Consider the following 26,076-nt stretch of genomic DNA (forward strand, 5'->3'; position numbering starts at 1 on the left):
GGAACAAATTGGCGGTACTGCTAACTGTTGTGGCCAAGGTTTTACGGCATAACTTTCAGATAACTTTGTTTTGTTTAATGTCTTCCTTGCTAAACAGGCCACTGCCAGTGCTATTTTTATTGGGAATTAAATTGTCCATCTCGCATTCAGTTTCTATCCTTTAGCACTTATAGTTTATCTTAATGCTCTTACTTACTTTCAGAAATCTCATTTCAAATCTTCTCTACCATTGCCAAACGGCTTATTTTGATGTTGCTGTTGACTGTTGTTTTGGGCTTCTGGTACCCCCAGTTGCTGCCAATCAGTCACCTGAACATCTGGAGGAATGTTCAATGAGTTCTGAAAGTTATATATATGTATGTATATATATGTATATATGTCTTCATAACATCGTTGGCATTGATCATCTGTCCAACATAGATTTTACATTTAATGCTTTGAAGAAAAGCATCTGAACGATTAAATGTAATGTGACAAGCAATGTACGATTGCTGGAAATTCTGATGAAAATTTGCCTTTTTGAAGTTTTTTTTTTTTCTTTCTTGATCTATAGCGAAACTACTTTCTCTTCTTTTTTCTTTTAAGCTAATTACACGGTTTTGTTTTTTGCTTTAATCTTTTTCTGGGTTTCTGATTCCTGGATAACATCCTTGACTAGTACTTGGCTTATTTTGGTAAGCAAGGTGTGCATTGGTCTGGTGGTGGTCGTGTATCTGTAGGGCCATAAGCATCTTTGCAAGGTCGGATTGGGAAAATTAGCACCTGGAGCACTCTAGAGCCGTGATTCCCAACCCCCGGTCCCCGGACCGGTACCGGTCCGTAGAGCCGTTACTACCGGGCCGTGGAATGGCTTGTGTTCCGATCATAATTAGGGCTGCAACGATTCGCCGACGTTGTCGACAAAAAAGCGATAATCAAAATTGTCTGCAATTCTCACCAGACGTTTTTTTCCCAATGGAGTGAGGCATCTCACTTCACTTCACTTCATACAATCTCTGCGAGAGCCGCGCAGCAGGACGTCTCAGCCATAGATCCATGGTCTCAGCGCAGCCTTTTTTTTTTTTTTTTTTTTTGCGTCCCAGAGCAGCTGCTGCGGGTAACAAAACTTCAAAAGTTCGGGAGCATTTTAGCCTGGATACGGCGAATAATAGAAGACTTGCAAGTAGGGTTGCCACCCGTCCCGTAAAATACGGAATTGTCCTTTATTTGAGAAAAAAATGTTGCGATTTGTCCCGTATTTTCATTAACGCCCCATACACACGTCTGTCACAAACACATCAACACTAAATTTAACAATAATAACAAAATAAAACACAGGAAACATTAAGGCCAGCAAAATCTTTGTGGCCGGACAACAGGACCTGCTGCATCTGTGCCAGATCTTTCTATGTTATTGTTATATATGTGTGTGTGTGTGTGCCAGACAGCGCTGCGGGGAGGAATCGGGCTTCACCTCCAGGTAGGAGTTGGGAATTGGGAATTAAAAGTTCCGTATTGAACCAATACGGACATATATTATTGCAGGCCCGGTTCTACGAGGGTGCATAAGCAAGCATTGCACACTCAGTTTGTGTTTGCTCAGTTGAAAAGACGAAAAGAAAACTGACAAATGCGCCCGCGTTAAGCCTGATTTATGGTTCCGCGTTAAATCGACGGCATGGCTGGTACGCGTGCGACGCGCAACGTACGTTCGCGTCCCCACCTATCCTATCCGTTGGTGCAACGCGGAACCATAAATCAGCCAGTGTCCGTCACTGCGTGCAGCAGCAGCAAGGAGCTGCTCTCTGATTATGGCTCACAGTTTATGAAAACCCCAAATAAAAAATAAATTAGAGAATATTTTATGAAATCAATAAACAATTCCATCATCAAAATTATAACAAATAAAGGTTCAAAATATCATGCTTTGCATGTAATAAGACTAGGTAATATATTAGTTTCACCTTTTAAGTTGAATTATTGAAATAGATTAACTTTTACACCATATTCTAGTTGAATTATTGAAATAGATTAACTTTTACACCATATTCTAGTTGAATTATTGAAATAGATTAACTTTTACACCATATTCTAGTTGAATTATTGAAATAAGTTAACTTTTACACCATATTCTAGTTGAATTATTGAAATAAGTTAACTTTTACACCATATTCTAGTTGAATTATTGAAATAAATTAACTTTTACACCATATTCTAGTTGAATTATTGAAATAAGTTAACTTTTACACCATATTCTAGTTGAATTATTGAAATAGATTAACTTTTACACCATATTCTAGTTGAATTATTGAAATAAGTTAACTTTTACACCATATTCTAGTTGAATTATTGAAATAAATTAACTTTTACACCATATTCTAGTTGAATTATTGAAATAAGTTAACTTTTACACCATATTCTAGTTGAATTATTGAAATAGATTAACTTTTACACCATATTCTAGTTGAAATATTGAAATAAGTTAACTTTTACACCATATTCTAGTTGAATTATTGAAATAAATTAACTTTTACACCATATTCTAGTTGAATTATTGAAATAAGTTAACTTTTACACCATATTCTTCACCTGAAGCATTTTTTTGTCATATAATTTCATCCAAAACTTGTATAAATCGAAATGTGTTTCTTTGAGTGGCAGCCCTGTCATGGCTTGGCGGACAATAAGTTCTGGTACCCGACCGGACTGAACAGCGCAATGCACAGGTGCTGCAGGTTAGGTACAGTCAGCTGTAGAGATGAGCGGACCTCAGCAAACCTCCATGAGCCGTTTCTTTACTGGTTGTTCGAGTAAAAGAAATAGTGATGAACAAGTGGAAAATCCTACCAAAAAGAAAAGCAAAAGCTTTAATCGCAAGTACGACATTATGTATATAAAATATGGATTTGTTGCAATTGGCGATTTGGAGGCGCCAAACCCACTATGTATTTTATGTGGAGAAACGCTCGGCAACGAAGCAATTAACCCATCCAAGCTCCAAAGACACTTAAATACAAAACATCCTTCTCTCAAAGACAAACCAGTGGATTTTATCGAAAGGAAAAAACATGAGTTAGATTTGCAGAAGCAAGTTTTAAAGGCCACAACATCAGCTAACGTCGCTGCAACGAGGGCTTCATATCTCGTTGCTCACCGGATTGCAAAAGCTAAAAAGCCCTTTACAATTGGAGAGGAGCTAATACTGCCCGCTGCAAAAGACATCTGCCTCGAACTTTTGGGGGAAAAAGCAGCTGGCAAAATGTCGCAGCGGTCTGGCAATTGAAATAGGCTGTTATTTTCGTAAAATGAGTCGCCACCTGTTGGTGGATAAATATATGCACCTGAAACCATTGTAAAGTTAGTAAAACAATGATAGCCTGCATTTTAAAATGCATTGTTTTTTTCTAAAATGTTTATTAAAATTGACATAAATTGTCAACCGGTCCCTGAGCTTTTTGTTTATACTTCTGCTGGTCCTCGGCACAAAAAAGGTTGGGAACCCCTGCTCTAGAGCATATGACCCAGTGTATGACTGCAACACTTTGTGTGTGTGTCAAGTCAATATGCATGATTTTGACTGAGTGGTATGATGTGTTAAAATGAATTTAAGTTAATTAGCATCTCTTTAAAATAAAAAACAAAAAAACTCCTTTGTTACAGCTCAGTTGCTTGTGAGTCATCACATGAGGAACCGAGTAATATATTTTAATGAAGCCAGAATTTCAGGAAGGACATAAGTACGCTGGTTTTGGCACATGAATGGTTCAGTAAAAAAATTGGGGTGAATGAAGTGAGTGTTGTGGAGTCAGAGTATTTGGCTTGTGACCGGAAGACTAATGGTCACTCGGCTGTCTTTATTCTTTTAGCAGCGATAAGCGAGTTGTCCTTGGGCATGACATTGAACTGCACCCCTCCACCCCCACCATCGGAGCTTTGAAGTTAGTGATCAATACAGAGGACTGAGGCTACTTTCTACTTTAGGGGGAACGTGTTCAAAGATATAAGATTTTTTTTGTTTTTGTTTTTTTGTATCAATTTGTTTTTTTTTTTATCAATTTACAAAATGTAAAGTGAGCAACCCGTAAACAAAAATAAGAATCAGATCAATATTTGTTGTAATGACCCTTTGCCTTCAAAACGGCGTCAGTTTGATACACTTGAACATGCCCTTTGAAGGAACATGGCAGGTTTTCCCAGACATCTTGGAGAGCTAACCATATCTTCTTTAGATGTAGGCTGCATCAAGAAGACGGATGAATTACCGTCTCTTCATGCCTTCACTTATATCCAGAAGATGATTCCTAAAAACATTGACTGTATATTTGGATTGTTATCCTGCTGCAGATTAAATTTGCGGCCAATCTGAAGCCTCCCTCGGTGGTTTTTTACGTATTTCTCAGCATTAAAGACACCATTAGCCTTGATCAAATCTTCAACTTTGTTTGTAGAAATGAGCCCCCACCAGGCTTCGCTGTTGCTTGTAGACATTCATTCTTGTGCTGCTCTCCAATCCTTTAGTGAACAAACAACCTATTGCCACATCCAAATATTTAAAAAATGTTGCCGTCGGCATAGAGCACCTGCTTCAGCTTTACTGCGTCCCTTTTCCGATGTTATCGTAGTTGAATCATCTGGCCTTGTTTTCACATCAGAGGTTTTTTTGTTTGTTTTGGCCGCAGTGCTCTCATGAAGACCACCCCTTGCCAGACATTTCTTTAGACTTCTTCAGTAGGTGAGGGGTTTTTGAGCTGATGGCTGAGCATCTGCCAATTTCAAAGGGAATGAGCATAAAGTTTCTTTGAGGACCTCAGATGCAGTGATTGGTCAAAGTTTCCCATTTTTTGTGAATCTCCAGAAGAACTTGAACAATGCATTTTGACTTCCCTGTCCATTTTGAAATTTTTACTAGGGCGAGACCGTGCTGATATAACAAAGCTCCCTTACGTCTTGTTTGTGTGCTCTGCCTTGCCATTGCATTTGATTTATGACATGAAACTGTCTGCTGCAGGCTTACCTTGATAGTAGTTTGGCTGTTCCTCCCACTGTTCTAAGCCTCCTAAACAACATATGACATTTATCTTCTTAAGCACCTGTTTGATAAGACAGTTTAATCAGACACCTTATTAAGATCCTGCAAATTGCCTGACTTTGTGCGAGTGTACCCTGATGAGTTGATGTTATTTTTAAATAGGGTGTTCATAAGAAATATGGATTTTGATTCATATTTTCTATTCATTTACTTTTCATTTTGTATGTTGATAAATATGTAAAAAGTTACATGTTATATTTTTAAAGCATTCAACATTTATTTACAAGCATCTTAGACTTTTGTATATGCAGGACTCTTAGGCAGCAAAGTTAGGCCAAAATATACAAACTACTAACTGTGATGAGATGATATAGCTCCCAGATGTTCAAACTTAATCACAAAAAAGAGCAGAAAAAACAACAGTAGAAGTGATGCACAGAGATGAAAAGTTTCACTCTTAAGACCGGAGAGCGTACGCTACACAACCATATGATTTATAACGACTGTCAGGTTGAAAATGTAAACAAAGCCTTTTCAATCTCCCTTGTACCTTGATAAACTCTCTTACCCCAGCTTGTCACTGGTTCTCTTACCTCTGTTTGTCAGTGCATAGACCTCACAGGTGGTTTATTTAGAAAATGGAAAGAAAACTGCTTCCTTTTTTAGAGATGCACCAGTTGCAATTGTCTTGGCTGTCTCTGTATACATACATTTTTGTGTAATTTTAGCCTTTCACCATTCTCAATATCGGTTTAATTTATTTATTTTTTGTTTAAAGGAAAAATGAGGACTACAGTACTTTTTCTTTTAAATAGCACCAGCTTACAAGGCCTCGTCTCTCTTTGAGAGTGGGAATGCAACAGGTTCCTCAAGATGCCTTTGTGCTTAAAAATCCAACAGAAAAGGACTTAAAATTAACATGAATCAAGCTGATATTAGATGTCCAGATGTCTGCACCGGGACTGGCTTTCAACAGGTTGGGTGGTTCTGGTAATTCAGCATCTGATAATTGTCTCATTATCGTACATTTTTGGTTGTGGTTGATTTTAACTTTTGAAATCTATATCCTCAGCAAGAAAATGCGTGTGCCACCTCTTCTTTTTTTGCTTCACAGACATTGGTATTGGTCGGCTCGCAGTGGAAAAACGCTCACAAAGACATGCTTTCTGGTGTGAGCATGAACGCGTGTGTGTGGTCATAGAGGCATGATTCATTTTGGACCAGGGGAAAAAAGAGACAAGGGAAAAAAAAAACCTGTATGGTTGATGTGTTTACTGGCAATGACATGACTGTATTAACCTGAGGGGGGGGGATTTAAAATCATCACTGATCATAGCTGATGACTAATGCTTTTTTTCTCTTCTCTTTTAAAAAAAAGTATTGTCATTGTAGAGCAAAGTCTTAGTTTATGTCATTTAAATGCTGTTGCTGCTTCAGAGGAGGCTCTAAGATGTTGTATTTATTTTTTTATTTGAGTTCAAAGTTATTTTAATTTTGTTTTTGCAAAACAAGCAAACATTGCTAGCCTTAATTGCCCTTAAAAAAAATATCTTTTTAGGTAAAGGTTTTTGAAGAATAGTTCCACTTCTCTGTGGTAATAATGGATCAACATTACACCAGTTTCAATAAATTGTTGACCACTAGCGAATTCTTTAATCAGGCAAAGACATTTCTAAATTTGTGTTGCATTTACAACCTACGAGTTTTTGCGTTCACTCTGACCAACGTGGCAGCATTCCTTGTTTGAAAAGTCTTACTATCACAGAACTACGACGCCTTTCTCACTGAGATAGAACTTTTATAAACACAATGTGTTGGTGCTCTAAGAGGCTCAAGGTGAAAGATAGACTTTGTTGCTCTCTGGTTGCCTTTTATTGAAAATATTTCTGTCACAGACCGTCCTGACTGTCTTTTACACACAACTATCAGTCACAACAGACAAAGACATAATTTCTCCACCATGTATGCCAATTAAGGTCTGTTTAACCTTCCACATCACAAAACAATCCCTTTTCTATCCAGACCCAGTTGATGCTGTTTAACTCTGTTGGAAACTTATGTTAACGTGAATTATTGTAATCCTCACTCGTGAAAAACTGTGTTTTCAGCATATTTACACAGGAAAATCACCTAACGGGATTCTCACCTTTTTCTACTGTTTCAGAGAGAAGAAGCAGAAAATCCAGGACATCAAAAATAATATTAAAGAAGCTATCGAGGCAAGTGTCTGTTTACCTTTTTTTTTTTTTGTTTCATTTTTCAGGTTTTGGCTTATTCTTCTTAACTTCATTGAGTTCATTTTCATGTCTTTGTATTTTATCTGTTTGCAACAGACCATAGTAACAGCAATGAGCACCCTGACGCCACCGGTGAAGTTGGCGTGTCCCGAAAACCAGTACCGGATCGAATACGTCCTCAACCTTGTGAACCAAAAGGATTTTGAGTTTCCTTCTGTAAGTAGTATAACAGTAGAAACACACATGCCCAACTAATATTTGACTGTTCAAAAAAGTGGCGTGAAACTCTTTCATAACCAGGGTCATCATAAGACCTGCAGTTTGAACTATCACATTATTCAGGTTTGATATGCTTTAGGAGGTTTTTCTGAAGCTTTTAATCATTCAAGTGTGAAATCTCCTGAAGAAGTTGGTCCTGTATCAGTGTTTAATTTTATGATCCGTGTAATATCTTGTTTTACGCCAGTTTAAAGCTGTTGTTGGAATGTTGGTATCTGTGTGTCTCCAACAAGGGACTGTACTGCCACCAGAGGTTTATCATTGGCCCTATGAGCGTTATCTGTGTGGGTTTAGTATTCTCACTAGAGTATTCCCACTAACTAATTGTCCAAACCAAGAGAGTAAAGCACAGATCCCAGTGTTCGACCAGAGTCACCTGTGGGGCTGAACTTAATTCAATATTCATCTCACAGTCTCACCTGTGGGTACAAGCTGCTATTAATGAGGTTGTTTTATTTTTGCTCAGACTTGAAATGCTGCGTATAGATTTGGGGGAAAAAGCCACACAGTTGATAACATTTACTGGGATGTTTTCGTCAAAACTTTTGTGTTTTGTCATTCAGATTTGCGTTTCCATGCAAACATTTTAGTCATAAATTACAGTCTTTAAGCATTAAAGAACATCATACTCTGAGAGACTATTCAGTAAGTAATCTGGACATAAACTATCAAGGCTCCTGTTTACCACAATGCACACTGTTCTACTTAAAACCATAACATTTCTAGTTTTCCCGGTCGTCGTTGAACATAGTCGGCTTGTCACAACAAGAAAATGTTAACTGGTTTGCCGTTAAGCCAGCTGGAAACGCACTGTAATAGCAACATGAACCCCTGTATTACTGACTGTAATACATTTTTGCTTATTTTTCTCAAGATCTGGCAACCCTGTTCACTACGCCTTAGGTTTGCCAATTCCAAACTTAAACGACAAAAAAATGAGTCCACGAGCTGTAATGATGCTTTATACCATTTTGAGTGTTAAGATTGAGTTAAAGCATCAGATACAGATTATGTTCAATGTTCTACATGATAATAGACGCCAGCAGATACACTTTTTACATCAACAAGTCGCTGCAGTGTCATTCTACACTGTTTCTACAGCCCTGCAAATATATCTGCAAGACTAGATTAGTGACTAAGAAGTAAAGACTTGTGGGAAAGAGTTGTCGTCATGGTATTTACCAGTGACGTGCGGTGAGGTTCAAGGTTGGTGAGGCACTGACTCCTTTAGTGTCAGATTTACAAATATATAAAACAAAAAGGATAGCTTATTCAATTGGCTACTGGTTATTTCATATCTCATCAGCATTCTTCACAAAAAAACACACGGGCACAGACGCACGTGTGCACACACGGTACATATTACAGATACGTAAAGGTAAGAAAAAAACGTGCATTTGCTCTACACCCTCCATGTATAGGCCGTTGCAATTCTATAATTCATACAACACAAATGAGAGTAGCCTATAGACTGGTGTACAAAACCACAGATTTAAATTTTGACCTTTAGTGAAATATTTAGTTGTTTTTAAAACATTTAATTCTGATACTTTAATCAATTTAATACAGATTGATCAACAAAAAGCATGAAAAGAAAAACAAAGAATATTTTATTTAAGGCCCAAATTTAGTTTTTAAATATTCTATTGTATTTTTCTTAGTCTAATCCCTTTTTTTATAAGATTGAAAGTGTTTTTGGTCTTACTTTTAAAATGAAGCCCATGCGCCTGTCCTTCGCCAAAAAAATCTCCGTTACTTTGTTGTAAAAGTCCTCCTTATTTTCGTACGTGAGCGAACGGCGTTGACTCACGTTCGCCCCCTTCAGGTGAGGCAGAGTACTGTCTGCCTCACCCTGGGCCTTTTTCACTGCGGTTTTATTTCCCCTCAGCGAAACTAAATATCTCACTAAAAAACATTAAATTTTAATGGTTAAAGACATTAGCCAGACTGTGTAAAATCAGGTCAAATAAACGTATTTGCAAACATTATCTTGGCGACATGCAGAGATACGGCAACCAGCCGCGCCAATCGCACGTATCAACCCAGTTTGTGATGGATTGCGCAATCAGAGGCTCGGCTCGGCTCGCCGCACCTCCCGTATTTGAACAGGAAATAGGCAAATTCAGTGATTTTGACTATAATACATGTTCGAAATTAGTAGGGCTGAAACGATTCCTCGAATAATTCGATTACAAAAAATGATCGAGGATTTTTCTCTGCCTCGAGGAATCGTTTAATTTATTTATTTATTTATTTTTTTCGTTTAATTTCACCAGCTCAAATCCTCGTATTACGCCCAGACCACATTTAATGCGACACAACACGCTGAAGCTGCGCCATACATCAATGCGCTGCGCACGTTAAAGGGGGAAGAAAGAGGCGGCGGGTATGTTTGTTTTGTAACATGCCATGCTCAGGCAGTCTGCAATGGCCCAGACGGGAGACACATGTAGTTCAGTGCTTAACTTTTATTTTTAATCCACGCTATATTCTTCTGGTCCGTTCCCCTATGTCCCCCCTCTAAAGCCAAAATTATTGTTCCGCGTTAAATCGACGCAGAGTCTACGGTGCTCTCCGGCGAGGGCGGAGAGCGCCGGTCCGGCTGGCGTCCGGCCGGCTACGCCGTAGGGTACGGCGTAGGATACGGCGTAGGGTACGCAGCGACGCGCACCATTCTGCGTTGTTGTAACGCGGAACCATAAATCAGCCTTTACCGGGTATATAAACCTCTGTTCCCGCTACAGTTTTAACTAAAAGAAAAGGCAGAAAATGTCATAAAAATAAAAACGTAATAAAGCTAACTGGGTAGTTTTCATTTCATTTTATCTCTGTAGTCATTCATGGATAAAACAAGCAGCACTGGAGCCTAATGTGCTCCAATACAGCAGGTCTCATAATTTTATTTTGAACACTGCCAAAACTCTAACTTAAAACGTAACTACAACTTAAAATTTGCTTGACACAAATGAAAGTTCAATTGAAACACGTGGGAAAAACACCTAACATTTTAAGTTATGTGTGTTATCAGGTGTAATGGCATTTTTAGGTTAGAAATAAGAACATTTCTTGGTAAGATCCTTAGTTTTTTGAGTGAAGGCAGTGACTTTGGTCAACTGGTGTAAGTTCAGGGTTTTTAAATGAACAGCCATGAACCTACTGTATTATATAATTTAGTCTTGATGTCAATTAACATCTAACATCTTATGTATATTTATAATTGCTCTTTAACTAAACAAATATATGTTTTATCCGATTACTCGATTAATCGATGGAATTTTCAGTAGAATACTCGATTACTAAAATATTCGATAGCTGCAGCCCTAGAAATTAGTCATACATAAAGATCAGTGGACAAATATTAGTATAAATTTGATGTTATAATTATTTTTTTACTTGACATGACAGGTGAGGCTCTGCCTCACCTGCCTCCCCTGACCGCACGTCCCTGGTATTTACTGATGCAAAATCCTGCAAAAACTCCAAAAGGACGTTATATTTTGATGAAGGCGTTTACACGTCTTCATAATGCAACTATGACCGGTATACTCCACAATTTAATACAATTATTGCTTACTCCGATTATGATCTTAATTAGATTAAGGTTGCTATTTACATGGTGGTTTCTTAATCAGATTATTACCAGAATCTGATTATGATCCGAGTATTGTGGTAAACGTAGTCGGTGATCCTGCTGATGGTAATACAAGACACTCAGTAGTAACATTTATTTATAGAGCACCTTTCACAGACACCGGTCACCAAGTTCTTTACAATAAAAATACATGATAGATAGATAGAAACAAAAAAAAATGCAACAGCATATAACAGTGACTGTAGTCCTGCAGCCACCAAATCCAGCCAGGTATTATTGTGACCTCATCATTGACTTGTTTATTTATGCATTTATTTATTTGGACATGGTCAACACAAATGCAGTTACGACAATACATCCTTGCAGGCATCCTGTAAAAAAAAAAAAAAAAAAAAACATTTTAAAAAGTAAAAATCCAGATGTCTTTCATAATAAAATCTGTAGCCATTCTGTGGTCCATTCAGTGTTAAACATCAGATTGAAGATGCTTGTTAAAACATGGAGCAAATGTAAACCTGTTGCTGCATAAAAAAGCATAACCAAAAACAAAAAAAGACAGCATAAATCCACCTGGGTGTCCTGCTCATCCCCCCGGGCCGGGCAGCTGTCTGATTTGACCCGGTGCAAAAAACAGGCTTTTATTATGACAATCCCCACAAAAATATTCCTCGTCACGCCTTTCTTGTTGATTTTTGTCATGCATTAATGAAGAAGGGGATTGTATTGATACCGATGCCATTGTTGATTCTGATTATTCTTTATCAACTACCTTATCAATTCCATACTGAGTTTGAAAACATGTACACCTACAGAGATTTTTAGTGTAAACACAAGGGTATTATGTACAACCATGTTTTGCAATTTTATTCAAATATCACTGGGAAACATACATTTAAAAACGTTCAAATGTAACTTGTGTTATTAACCCTTTTGGCAGCAACATATTGCTCACTAAGTATAAATAATGTCAGAGAAAGACGTGTGCTTAATCAAAGCCAATTCCATCTCTTAACACCTGAGTAGTGAGGTGCCCCTCTTCGCCTTCACCCCTATTTACCTTTGCTGAAACGTACACAGGCATCGCCCAGGCACAACGTACATTTCGTGTGTTGTCAATAAAAGCGCTGTGCACTGCGTGACCTCAGACATCATGGACAACAGACATCCCAGTTGTCGTTTCTGTCTGCTGTCATGTCTGTCATATTTGGTGCTCAGTAAACATACAGAATGGCGCCGACTCGATGGAGCGCTTCCTGTCTGAGAGTCACTGAACATGAACTTGTTACTCGACCATGTTAAGCAAAGGTCGTAGTGCAAATGTACATTTCCACTAACAGGACACATTTGCGTATTCTTGTCATTTAATTAGGAAATCGTTTTTGACCACTGAATTAATGTCTCCTACATGACCCCTTTATCAGTGCCCTTCATGTCGGCCTTCTGTCATTTTTTTTTGTTTTGTTTTCTGTCCCTCCACAGGAGTTTTACGATCATGCAAAGACATTGTGGCAGGATGAAGGGGTCCGAGCGTGCTATGAAAGATCCAATGAGTACCAGCTAATCGATTGTGCACAATAGTAAGTAATTTCCTTCCAAGTGAACTTCATAGTGACATGACTTTTCCACCGAGTTGAATCCATTTTTGTTACAGAGCCTTTGCATTAAATGAAATGTGATAGAGCAGTCTTTCAGATAAAATGACTGGTTGATGCTTAAGATGTGACATTTTTTTTGTGATTTAGATTTTACAGAATTATGTGTTTCCCTGAACTCTGATGGATGTCATTAATGCGTCGTGATCTAGTTGGTGGTGGCATAATACAGGTCCAAAGGGTGTAACTAATGATCATTTTCATTTCTGGTTACTTAACGTTATAACAGTGACTGGACAAACCAGTTGAGCTGCAGCTGAATGTTGTGGTTGTTACGACTCGAGACTCATTAGATTGATTAATATAAAGTTAAGTTATGTCAAGGTCACACTGGTGTATCTGGGCAAAAATGTTTGAGATTATTTGAGCAGGTCTACTATGTTTTTTTTTTATGCTGGTCTGAATTATTTTCATGCAGTCTAAAAGTATTTATGTCAAGATCATTTAATACAACATGCTTCAAAATGGATTTGAGTTTTTTCAAAAAATATCACATGTTTTTTGATCAAATTTTCAAAAATGTCCATTTTGCACAATTGGAACATGAAAAAAGTTCTAAGTAGTTTCAAATAAATAAGAAATGGGAGTGAGGGAAAAAAAAGTGTGTGTGTAAAGAAAGAATGATGCGTGTCTAGTAACTGGTGTGCTATTGCAATGTCTTCTGTCAGGAGACTCGGATCCAGAGATTAAGTTTTGTAGAAGATTTATTCCCCAGATTCACCATACAACAGCGGTATTATGGAGGTTATGGTGTGTTGGAGCAGTGTGGTTTATTCATGTGACACACCAGTCTCCACAAACCAGGAATGAACAGTTAGCTCACTAGCTCTTGCCGACTCGTGTTACAGGTGAGCCAGTCTAAAAATAGCATTGGTATGCTGCTTGGCAGTCACATGACATGGCAAGGAATGCTGGGAAATCGAGTCTCGTTATTATAAAAGGTACTTTTCTACAATTTGAATAAGCAATTTATTGAAAAGAAGGATTAAACCGAAATAGGCTGTTAATCAGTAGATCAAACATTTAAGACCATAGCCTTTCAAAGGCAAAATCTGCGCATAAATGTGGATTTTATGTCATTGTCCGTCAGTGATTCACACTGTCATGATTTCCTGATGGCAAAGGCAAAAAAGCTTTCTCTCGTTTAAAGGTGGTCGGATTATTGAGCTGCATAAGCAAGGCCACGCACAGCACGCCATCGCTGATGAGGTTGGACACAGTGAGACAGTTATTTTGAATTTCTTAAAAGATCCTGAACAAAAAAATGTGTAGACCAAAAAGAATTTCACTGGCGCTGAACTGGAAGATCCAACTGGCTTTCCATCAAGACACGGGACGATCCTCCACCCAAATTAAGTTCATTACTGGTGCTGACTGCATACCAATAACCATCAGATGGCATCTGCAAGAGAAGGGCCTTAAGAACAAAAAACGTCTTCAAAGGCCACGTCTCCTTCAATGCCTGTTTTGGAATTTGCAAGAGAGCACCAAACATGGGACATTGAATGTGGGGAAAAAATGTTATTTTCTTAGGAGAAAATGTAGCCTTGACAGTCCTGATGGCGTCCAACATGACCGCCATAACAAGGAGCTCCCACTTGAGATGTTTTCTCTGCAGCACAGTGGAGGGGGCACCATCATGATCTGGGGTTCTTCTTCTTCAGTGGAACAACGGAGCTTCAGATTGTGCAGGGCCGTCAAACGGCGGCTGGCTATGACGAGATGTTGCAGGGGGAATCCCTCATGACTGAGGGCCCTCGTCTGTCTGGTGATGACTGGGTTTTTCAACCAGAAAATGCTGCAGTTCACAATGCCTGCCTGACAAAAGACTTCTTCCAAAGGGAATAACGTCACTCTTTTGGACCATCCAGCGTGTTCCCTTGATCTAAATCCAATTGAGAACATTTGGTGATGGATGGCAAGTGAAGTTCACAAAAATGGACATCAGTTCCAGACAGTGGATGGCTTTTAAGTCATCGTCACCACCTGGAGCATTGTTCCCACTAGCCTCCTGGAAACGCTTGCATCAAGCATGACGAAACAAAAGTTTGAAGTGATCAACAAGAACGATGTAGTTATTGATTACTGAGTCCGTTTTTGAAACTTTTATTTCTATTTTGGGTAGGTTGTTTTTTTTTTTTTTTTTAGTAAAGATCTTAAACTTTTGATCTGCTGATGAAAAGCTTATTCCAGTTAATTTGTTGCATACTCAGTTTTTTTTTTTTTTGTCTCACTCCCATTTCTTCTTATTGCATTTTGAAACCCTCCCTAGAACCTTTTTCAGATCCGGCGGTGCAAAATGTGAATTCTTGCCATTTTTTCAACTGTTCTTAAAATTTTGATCGTGTGTGTGTGTGTGTGTGTGTGTGTGTGTGTGTGTGTGTGTGTGTGTGTGTGTGTGTGTGTGTGTGTGTGTGTGTGTGTGTGTGTGTGTGTGTGTGTGTGTGTGTGTGTGTGTGTGTGTGTGTGTGTGTGTGTGTGTGTGTGTGTGTGTGTGTGTGTGTGTGTGTGTGTGTGTGTGTGTGTGTGTGTGTGTGTGTGTGAGAGAATGAATGAATGAATGAATGAATGAATGTGTATATATATACCGTATTTTCTGGACTATAAGCCGCTACTGTTTTCATAGGTTTTCAACCATGCAGCTTATACAAAGGTGCGGCTAATCTGTGGATTTTTCTTCCACCGCAGGGCGCTCTAACCACAATTAGAATAAAAATTAAGACAAAATAAATGCAAAGAAGAATATGCTACTTCTTCTTTAGCAGATAGAAGTAGGTAGAAGCAGATTTCAAATAGATAAATAAATACTGGTTATTCTCTCTTGGTTCTGTTAATCATCAAAGTTGCTGCCATGTTAAAAGACACTGTTAGTAAAGGATCTATTTAGGTACAAACATGTACATCATTTACAGTTGAAAATCCTTCTGTACATGTAGTAAATATCTAATCTAACAACATAAATATCTGCGGCTTGCATATCTTTTTTTTTTTTAAATAGAGCGGATGCGGCTTGTATATCTTTTTTTAATTATTTTTAAAAAAATAGGGCGGATGCGGCTTATATACAGGTGCGGCTTATAGTCCAGAAAATACGGTGTATATATATATATAATATAATATAATCTGTGTGTAAAACCTACACCCTACCTTTAACACCAAATGCAGCTTCTAAGAATGCATGTATCCGTGCATGGTATTATGGGAAATGCTTTGATTTTACGTGTTGTGATTTGTACATTTCACTTGTTAAGAAATAACTATGTAAAATGAGATGCAACAATTTTATTAACAGACAAATATCAGGAACTATATTTCAGCAAAGTACCACTAACTGAGTTCAGCGATTGACTGTAACAACATTGTTACATGCAGTCAGAGAGTTTGATATATAAAACAGTATAATAAACTTTGACTCATACATAACGTCTATTATAATAATTTACTTCATATGGTTCAGATGGCAACGTATTTCTATTTTATCACATGTGATCAAATAGAAATACGTAGGATGTAGGATAGCTATAAATTCATCTGTGATTGTGACACAGTTTGTTCCCTGCCTTCTCCAGATATGTTAAACCTTGCTGTAGATTGCAACAACCGGTCCCAATATCTGCAGCAATGAAACTCTATTTCGACGGGCATCAGTATTGCAAACTCCACAACCACAAACCACGATGCTAAAGTTACCTTCCGATTCATAGTTCCCCATTTCAGAAGTTAATAGACATCATCATTGTCTTTTTCACAAATAGAATAAAGGTTTTACAAATCACAAAATGTGGTTTGTGTTCTTTGCTATTTAGAAGATAATTTAATCCAGTTTTGAATCATACACTATAAATCATAAGATAACTTCGGCCTTAATTTTGACATGAATGAAGAAGTTTGCTGCTACTGTATAAGATGGTTGCATCTCATTGTACATAGTTATTTCTATTCAAAGTAAATGTACAAGTCACAACATGTGATAGTTATGTCATAGATATTAGGAAGTTTATTTGGCCACCTATGCTGGATGTATCAATGTACTTTCAGCTATTAAACTGAGATAGGCTAGCAGGGGCTAGTTGGACTGGGTTATTGGGACAAAGAGAAGTCAAGTTTTTGTTATTTGCTTTTTATATTGTCATTTTGATAACTTTTAAATTACTAAAAGAGAATGTATGTAAATATTTATAATGCCTGTAATTTACAGGTCTCAAAGTCTGACACTGTTTTGCCGTGTTACCAGTCTGTGTCTCATAAACCTGAGAATTACTAATATCATTTTGTCTAAATTGGTTACTTCAAAATGAGTTATGAGTTAACAGAAGAAAGTGGTACAAGGTTTGTTTCTTGGGTAACATCTTGTGTCAACGGTATGAAATTACTCCGGGTTTAACTGACTTAAATAGGAATTATTCTTCAATTTGTCGCTTTTTACCTCAATGATTGTCTTTCAGGTGTTTGCATGAGTGTGTCTTTAATCTGTTTTCAACATTTCCATAGAAAAAGCCATTTAATGGCCAAAGAAAAATGATTTTTTTTAAAGAAAGAAAATGTAAGGGAGTAATCTAACAGCAACAGTTTGTTTTGGAGTGTTTTGGCGCAGACGTGGCTGAGTCATCTACAGATAAAAGGATGTTTGGAAGGGGGTGGGGGCGAGGAGGATACCTTTGCTGCTCAGCTCCAGACTATTCTAGGCCATGAGACTGTAGCCTCGACTAAATATGACACGCATTTCATTTAGACCCGCACATTAGGTTGATTATTTTCGTTAAATAGTTTTCACGTGATGGAAACGGCCACCGCCTCCCACCCCCAGGTGTTTGAGATGGTGCAATCCCACATCATTTTGTTCCTCCCCTCTTTCAATCTGATGTATCAAACACAAAAAAAACACACTCATCCTCCTTTCACCGCTTTCTTTCTCTCCCTCGCCGTCTTCCGTTTTCGCCATCTTCCTGCCCTCTGTCTTCTCTCTGAAGCGACTCCAGCTGCACAAGATTGGGAGCTGATAGACTATTTATAGCACCTGTGGTTGGGTCTCCATGGTAACGGCGCTGCAGGCCAGGGCGCTGGGGAGCTATTTTTGAAATCTGCTCTGTAATGTCAGACAGTCGCCGCTACTACATTTTCATTCTGTCTCTGTCTTCCTCCCTCTTTCCATTTATTTATACAGGGTTGGACAAGTACTTGCTTTTTTCGGCATTTTTTTTTTTTTTTTTTTTGCCATTCAACAGCATTATATTACATAATAATTAACAATTTGGACTTCTAAAGAAATATTATAAAGGACATGCCATTTAATCATGAATAAACTCAAAGGATGACGCAGTTTGACATCAGGCACATCTATCTATTAATCCATCATATTATCCATCCATTAACTGCCACTTATTCAGGAATTTGGTTGTAGAGGCAGCAGCCTAAAGCTGGGCATACACTGTGCCATATTTCAAATCGTTTGATCAACCCCATCTCAAACTGCACGACTAGATCGCTGAGTTCAAAAGATCGCAGCCCACGAGTAATGGTCTCACACTGTACGTCCTGATGCTCTGATGCGACCCGTCTGCTCACACTATACGTTCATAATGCTCATGTGGGGCTTCTGTGTACTGGAACTGTAACGTCAAAAAGAAGTGGAAGAGGAGGAACCCGGAAGTGAGAGACATCGAAGATGCTCGGCAAGAACAAACGCGCTGCTTTTACAATTTGTGCCATTCTGTGTGGCAATAAATCAAAAAAGATAAGATGACGTTGTGTTTGGACAAGGAATTGGCTGGGTAGACGTGGGAAGTACGGTCTTTTTTTCTGCTATTAAAACATGATTTGTAATGTGAATTTGCAACACTTTAAACTACAAATAATAGTTTTTGACGTGACATCAGAGATTGCGCATGCTCTCTGCGAAAGGATGAGGCCAATCGGGTCGTAGCTGCTTCAACTGTGCGATTCCTTCACGATGAGCGACCAGGATTTCAAACACGTATGATTTTCTTGCAAGCACACGATTTGTGATCGGGAGCTTGTCGTGAGGTGTTAATCTCTCGTCGTTACCCCACGTACACTGCACGAAGCACGACCAACGATTTGGTCGAAATCTGGCCCGATCCAAAAAATACACACTGTATGCCGGCTTAGCCAGAGAGGCCTAGATCTCCATCCAACAACCTCCTCCAGTTCTTATGGGAGGACACAGAGGCGTTCCCAGGCCAGCTGTGAAATAGAAACCCTCCAGGGTGTGCCAAGTCTGTCTTGGGGTCTTCTTCCAGTTGGATGTGCCCAAGGGAGATGTTCAGGAGGATCCTAACCAAATGCCCAAACTACCTCAATTGGGTCCTTCACATCATCCAGTCATAGCTTCCAGATGACTGAACTTCTCACCCTAATTGTAAGGGGAGAGTCCAGCCACCCTGCAGAGAAAACTCAAGTTACCCGCTTGTTTTCATGATCATCTTCTTTCAGTCACTACCAGCACCTGATGACTATAGATGAGGGCAGGAACAAAGATCAGCCGGTAAACTGAGAGTCTTGCCTTTTGGCTCAAATTTCCAAGACATTTAAACTACTCTACTTCAGTCACTACCTCTCTCTCAACCTGGAGAGGGCTTTCCATGCTTTTCCATTGGGGAATCAGATTTGTAGGTTTTGCTTCTCATTCCCACTGCTTCTCACTCAGCTCCTTAGCCTTCAGTGAGAGATTAAGATTCCCTCTAGATGAGTATAATAGGTCCACATCATCTGCAAAAATCTGAGATTAAATCAGGACGCCATACCGGATCTCATCCACCTGTTGGCTGATGTCCATATACTGTACATACCCATAGCCACATACTCTTAAGTATAAACATGTTTGTTCTTAAATATTTTTAATTTATCTTAGATATTTGTGATCGTTTTTGGCATCCTTATTTTAAGGATGCTGTATTTTGCTTTTTGAAAAAATTCTATTTGAGCATTGTGGGACAAATAAAAGATTTCTTCTTCTTCTTCCTTTTCTTCATCCGTAATCGTCATGCTACCAACCTTAAAGAAGCAATCTGCAGTTTGTACTCACCCAGTGTCGGCTAAACATGACACTAATTTTTTTTGATTTCTCCATTGAGTCAACATGCAAAATGGAAACATTACTGTATCGGCTGTAAATGTCTGCCAGTAGGTCTGCAGCTATTTCGCCGGCGATCGGCTGATGGCGGCGGTTGCCACAGCTAATTTTTAGTTACATACAGTGTGCATCAGCTTCCTGCGCAACATTGCTGCACACATTACAAAGAAAAAGAGGCTCGTCTCCCCTCACGGGGACAATGAAAATGCCCCGCCATCCCGTCTCGGGCCCAGTGTTCCAGCCTGGACACAAATTGATGCTGAATATCAGAACTAAAATTTCACCTTTTTAAAATGCTGTCATGTCAGATTTTTATTTGATCAATGAACAATTTTTAAGGATTTCTTTTTTAACAGAATAATGCAGAATAGCATGCTTTTTACTGAACCTTTTATTTTTTTAAATGTTTTGACAGGTTGTCATTGGTGCTTAAACCATTTACTGTTTTTTGGTTGTCATTTTCCTTCCAGCTGTGCTGCCGGAGCCCTTCTCTACACGTCGTACACAATAATTGTAGAGATGGCGTAACCTACCTGATCAAGTGTTTTTTTCTCAATAAATTGTTTCTTACCCAATGCTTTTGTCCTTTTCAGTTTTCTAGATAAGATCGACATTGTGAAACAAAATGATTACACTCCAACAGATCAGGTGAGTTAATATTGCTTTTAAATATTTAAAAATAGCTAAATATTTCATTTGAAATGAAGCTCCATAAAGACTATTAGAATTAAAAAAAAAAGATACGTAGAAAAATGTTTTGTTCCAATTACTCCCTGTTTTTGAGAGTACAGCAGATGTAAAATGGAGATTTTTATGTGAAATAAAGACATTTCTTTACTATAATCTATAACTATTTTAAATTAAATGTAAATGTCCTATTTGTCAAAAATGTATCTTTAATAATTTTACGGTCAAGCTGCACTATAAAATGAAGATTTGGACCAAAATTAACAACAGAGAACTCGAGATTGTAGCCTTATTTTAGGGTATAAGTTCAGAGAAGGAGAAGAAAGCGTCTGTACAGTATAATGTTATCCCAGATCTTTCAGGATAAGCATTAAAAATATTGTGAATTCTCTTTATGATTCTAACACCACTCTCTTTTTCGGGGGGTATTGTCCCAGGATTTGCTTCGGTGCAGAGTACTGACATCGGGGATCTTTGAGACAAGATTCCAAGTGGACAAGGTTAATTTCCAGTAAGTACGAGCAATAAGAAGTAAATTTACTGTCTTGCAAGGTGACACTGGTCACTGTCAGACAATTTAATCTGTTTAAAGACTGTTAAGATCAGTTTCTATGTATGAAGGCAGTCTTTTCCATTTTTACACCAATCGCTGTTGTTTGATTCACACAGTATGTTCGATGTTGGTGGTCAGAGAGATGAACGCCGGAAATGGATTCAGTGTTTTAATGGTAACTAATTCAATTTATGCTTCATCTTACTTCAGGTAGCTAATGTCATGTTCCCCTTACTCTGTTTGATATAACTTTCTTCTTTTCTTCCACATCTGTAGATGTAACGGCCATTATATTTGTGGTGGCCAGTAGCAGTTACAACATGGTGATCCGAGAGGACAATGAGACCAACCGTTTGCAGGAGGCCCTCAACCTTTTCAAGAACATCTGGAATAACAGGTGACAGGAGATATCCTACCTTCCATGTTGTTGTGGCTTTCGTATACGTCTCTTGAGTAGTAGTAGTAGTAGTAGTAGTAGTAGTAATGGACATAACTCTAGTTCTGTGAGCACCCTCAGCACACTGAGAGTAAATGCTGCACTACCGACAATTGGATAGGGTGTCCTTTTAGCAGGTGTAGCCACATGTTAAAAAAGGAAGAAAACAAAAAACACACTGAGATCTGCACAGTTATTTTGCTGAAAAAATGCCATAAATTACCCCAGTGTTTTTACTCCGTTTCTTCCTGCCCCCCCTCAGCAATGGTAGAGGAACTAACATAGCTCCCTGCGTTACTCAGAAAATTTTATATACAGGATTACTTGGCATAAGTAACTAAGATATTTTGTAGCATGCTGTATGCATGCTGTCCCGAATACTACTACATGGGCTCTGGAGCTTCAATAGTAGATGATAAAAATAAAGATATGGCTGTGTGATGCAAAGAGGCACTGAACCGTAAAGGCACGTGACCAAGTGAGGAAGAAATGACTGATTCACAAATGCACCATTGAGCGGATGAAGTCCACACATGAGACACCAAGAGGAGACTAGTTACTAGTGTACGCAGGAGTCCGCAACAGAAGTGTGCTACATGTGCTACAACTCTGGCCAGGGAAAAGAAAAATCTTCCTTTCTTCCAATATGTGCAATGAGGGAGGAGTTTCCAACTTTTCGACTTAAAGTGTGCCACAGGTCTCTTACATTCCCTCTCGTTCAACAGCAAAACTGAAGTGGCGCATTAGTGCAGGTGATGTTCACAGCTGACAGTGAGAGAGAGCGTTGAATTTTAGGGTCAACCATTAACAAAACAGGACCAAGTAATCCTACAGAACATGTAAGGCGAGCTAGTGTTGATGCTGGTTATAGTCTCTACTTCATATTCTTTTCTGCTGGACCGCATGTTGTTTTTTTCTTATTTGTTAATATTGCAGATACATCCAAATACATCTGCTAACTATATCAACACAAAAACTGACAGCTTATATGTAGTATTCTCTGCATTTTCTATCCAAAAATTGTATTTTGTCGGGCTTAATGATTGATCGCGTTTGTGATAATATTGCGATATTATGAAATGCGATTTTGAAATCGCAATGTGAGCAATTATACGTTTGTCATGTGACGTGATAGTGAGCGGAGGGCTCGTTTGCATCAACTCTTCATGCTGCGCTTTAATCTGTTGCACAATGGCCTCCGGCTAGACCGTTATATGCAGTTTATGGGCCAGATTGACCCGTCTGAAACTGAATCGGCTGATGTATCTCCACCAGAGGATATCCTACTGTGCGAACAGAAACTGCAGAGAAAGCCAAGACATAACTCAGACAATTTTTCAGGTATATGTGATTTAAAACAGTTTAAGCTAATTATTTAGGTTGAATTGCATTAATTCTTCTACTGAATCCAGACAGCAGGAGGCTTGTCCATCCTTTCTGTTGCAAGTTTGAGTTTTGGAAACTTTTGGGGTATTTTTTTCTTCTCCAAATTAACTTTCACTGCACCTACAGGACGGTGAATATTGTTCTCCAGAGTTGATTTCCAATTGTAATTGTTATTCCTAATGAAGCTGACCCCATGAAGCTGTGTGATGATGTCTTGTTACTCCCGCCATACACAGGGAGATGTTAATTCAAAGTGTTCTGTTTTTATCAGGTGGCTGCGGACCATTTCAGTCATCTTGTTCCTAAATAAACAGGATCTACTTGCAGAAAAGGTGCTGGCAGGGAAGTCCAAAATTGAGGAATACTTCCCTGAATTTGCTCGCTACACCACACCCGACGATGGTGAGAAATCTTGTAACAATTTATTTGACCACATGACCACTGAAATCATTGTTATTGACTACATGTGAAAAACGCAATTTCCAAAATGCTGTATATTATTTATATGGTGAAAATTTTGCCATTTATTTTTCAGCAACATTCACAATCTGTAACTAAAATGTGCAAATGTAGTTTTTAGTGGCTTTTTTATTTTATATTTTTATTTATTTTGAGGCTACACTGATTGTTTGTGAATTTGAAAGACCAGACAGCAACAAATGCCTCAGCTTTAGCTAAAAAATATTTTCTGATCACAAAATATCCAAAAATATTCAAATTTTTCTTCCCTTGTTCCCAAAGTTCATGACACAACTCTTCTGCTTTATTGGGGCTACTTCAAGAAACACATTTTTTTTTTGTTTGTTTTCACATTTTATTCTTCCCCAATGAAGCATCATATTAAAACAGCTGTGTAAAAACTAATATACACAATCTCTCTAGTGATGCACCGATTGTTCGGTTGCCGAAAATGGCAAAAAAACACTTTCGGTGTTCGGTGGAATAAGTGGGGGAAAAAAACGAACAATTAATAACGGCGTTGTAAAATAAGGAAATAGACTGGCCGCTCAGTCCCGTAACGTTGCGCACTACCTAAATCGTTGGCCAACCAAAAACTAACCCCATAAGAATTTTACCTAACATTCACCAGGAGGTGGAACCAAAACAAAGTAATGCTGGGAAATTAAAAAAAATTCATTTTTTTATGTTCAATAAATATTTTCTACCTTGTAATTTTGTAAAAGATTTTTTTCTTTGAAAAGCATGCCTAAATCAAATGTATTTGATTTATGCAATGGTGAAAAAATTGGCAAAATAAATGAAAAACTGCTGAAGAACCATGTTCAGTATTGTTCGGTATTCGGCCAAGTGTTTATTATTATTTTCGGTTTCGGTTTCGGCCACAAATTTTCATTTCGGTGCATCACTAAATCTCTCCAATCACCAAATGAAAAAATTAATTCAAAGAAATGAAACTCTGAGTGCAATTAGTGTCATTGGCCACAAGAGGTCGTCATTGATACGTCTACATGTGACTTTCACTTTATCACAGTGTAACAAGCTTACTTAGCTTACAAGTGTCTTAGTGATTATCTGCTGATAGGCCATTATGTGATCGATTCATGTTGGTTTGGTTGGAGGTGGTGATTAAAATAAGTTTCCTCTGTCTTACTTAGCCACACCAGAGCCTGGGGAAGATCCTCGTGTTACTAGGGCAAAGTACTTCATAAGAGACGAATTCCTGGTAAGTGCATTGGCGTGACATTTTATCGGATTTGTTGTTAGTTGACAAAAATGCTGAATAATTTTATTTAAACTAAGCATGACATAAACAAAGGGTTTTTGTCTGCTCTGGATGTCAACTGAGTTGAAATTGGATGTAGAGCAAAATTAAGTATAAAATGTGTTAATTGCTTTTTCTGTCTCTGCCTTCAGAGGATCAGCACAGCAAGCGGGGATGGGAGGCACTACTGTTACCCCCACTTCACCTGCGCCGTCGATACAGAAAACATCCGCCGCGTCTTTAACGACTGTCGAGACATCATCCAGCGAATGCACCTGCGGCAGTACGAGCTGTTGTGATGGGAGAGGAAAGGTGTTTGCCTAAAACAAAGAAAAAGACTAGAGAAAAACACTGAATCTGAACACTGAGTCTCTGAGCTCCTCTCTCTTCCACAGATGTGTGTGAGCTCCCGTGACAGAACAGAAAACACACGAACACACCTTGCAGTAAAACCCCCCCCTCAACCCAAAACTGCCCCTGATGCAAACTTTTCACCTGATGTTTAAAGAGCTATTTTAATTACAGGGGTTCCGGGGGACTAACAAAAATCAAACTGAAAAACAGACTCGGATCTCCACTTTCAGCCATATCCCAAGCTCCTCACCTTTCCACATCATGTATTGTCTCCCGTATGTATTACTCCTTACCTTTCTAAGAGCCCAGAGTGTTCCAGCCTGGACTAAGTTTCCTGCACTTGTGATTGTGGGATTTTCCTGTTGATGAAAACCAAGAGAGCTAAAACTTCAGTGCCACTGGTAAAGAAATAACTGTTGAATAACTGCAAACGTAGAATAAATGTGTCACAACCGATCAGGTGAACACTGTATTAAAAAAAAAAAAAAAAGGAAAAGAGAAAAAAAAGCACTGTGCTCAGGACTTGACTTGAACCATGTACACCCAACCTTCCTAAAGACGTCTTTAAATCTAACCACGAGAAAGAAACGTATCACAGCTGCTTTTAACGGACAGCACGACTGATGTAAACATGGAGATGCTCTATTCTGTCAATAAACGGTGGGCTTGTTGAGATGCTGATTGATTTATCCCGAACTGGGCCTCGATGTTGAAATGGATCAAGTGACTGTTCAGCCGAACCCTGAGGAGCAGCGCTACCTCCAACGACTCAAACGGACCCGCGGGGGGGGCTTCAGAAACGGGACAGATCCGACTTTGATGTGAATATCTCTGAAGGAGTTTGTTTGGACACGTTTGGACGGGGATGACGACTTCTCTACAGAACTGTTTTGCCACCTGTCTCTGCCTTTTGGTAGCGGAGCAAAATGTGAGGAGGATATGTTGAATTTAAAAGAGAAAAAAAAAAAAGAAACAAAAATGCCAACTTTTATGAAATTTAAATGGAGCGTAAAAAGCATCCTTCTTACAGTAAAGTTACCATAAGTTAAAGCGAACTCATCCTGTTTTACTGTCTC

The 26,076-nt window shown here is 38.6% G+C and overlaps 1 protein-coding gene across 1 annotated transcript in view; it reads left to right on the plus strand.

Annotated features, from left to right (window-relative positions):
• The window catches only part of gnas (GNAS complex locus), a 39,266-nt gene extending 13,595 nt beyond the window's left edge, over positions 1 to 25,671 (plus strand). The window contains exons 4-13 of the mRNA XM_061736559.1: positions 7,173 to 7,227; positions 7,342 to 7,461; positions 12,596 to 12,693; positions 20,455 to 20,509; positions 20,986 to 21,059; positions 21,218 to 21,276; positions 21,378 to 21,498; positions 23,195 to 23,325; positions 24,540 to 24,607; positions 24,799 to 25,671. Of these exons, the coding sequence (XP_061592543.1) occupies positions 7,173 to 7,227; positions 7,342 to 7,461; positions 12,596 to 12,693; positions 20,455 to 20,509; positions 20,986 to 21,059; positions 21,218 to 21,276; positions 21,378 to 21,498; positions 23,195 to 23,325; positions 24,540 to 24,607; positions 24,799 to 24,945 (928 nt within the window). The 3' untranslated portion in view covers positions 24,946 to 25,671. The remainder of the gene's footprint in view (positions 1 to 7,172; positions 7,228 to 7,341; positions 7,462 to 12,595; positions 12,694 to 20,454; positions 20,510 to 20,985; positions 21,060 to 21,217; positions 21,277 to 21,377; positions 21,499 to 23,194; positions 23,326 to 24,539; positions 24,608 to 24,798) is intronic.
• The last annotated feature ends 405 nt before the right edge of the window (positions 25,672 to 26,076 follow it).

Source organism: Cololabis saira, chromosome 12, assembly GCF_033807715.1.
Source record: "Cololabis saira isolate AMF1-May2022 chromosome 12, fColSai1.1, whole genome shotgun sequence".
Taxonomy (NCBI): Eukaryota; Metazoa; Chordata; class Actinopteri; order Beloniformes; family Belonidae; genus Cololabis; species Cololabis saira.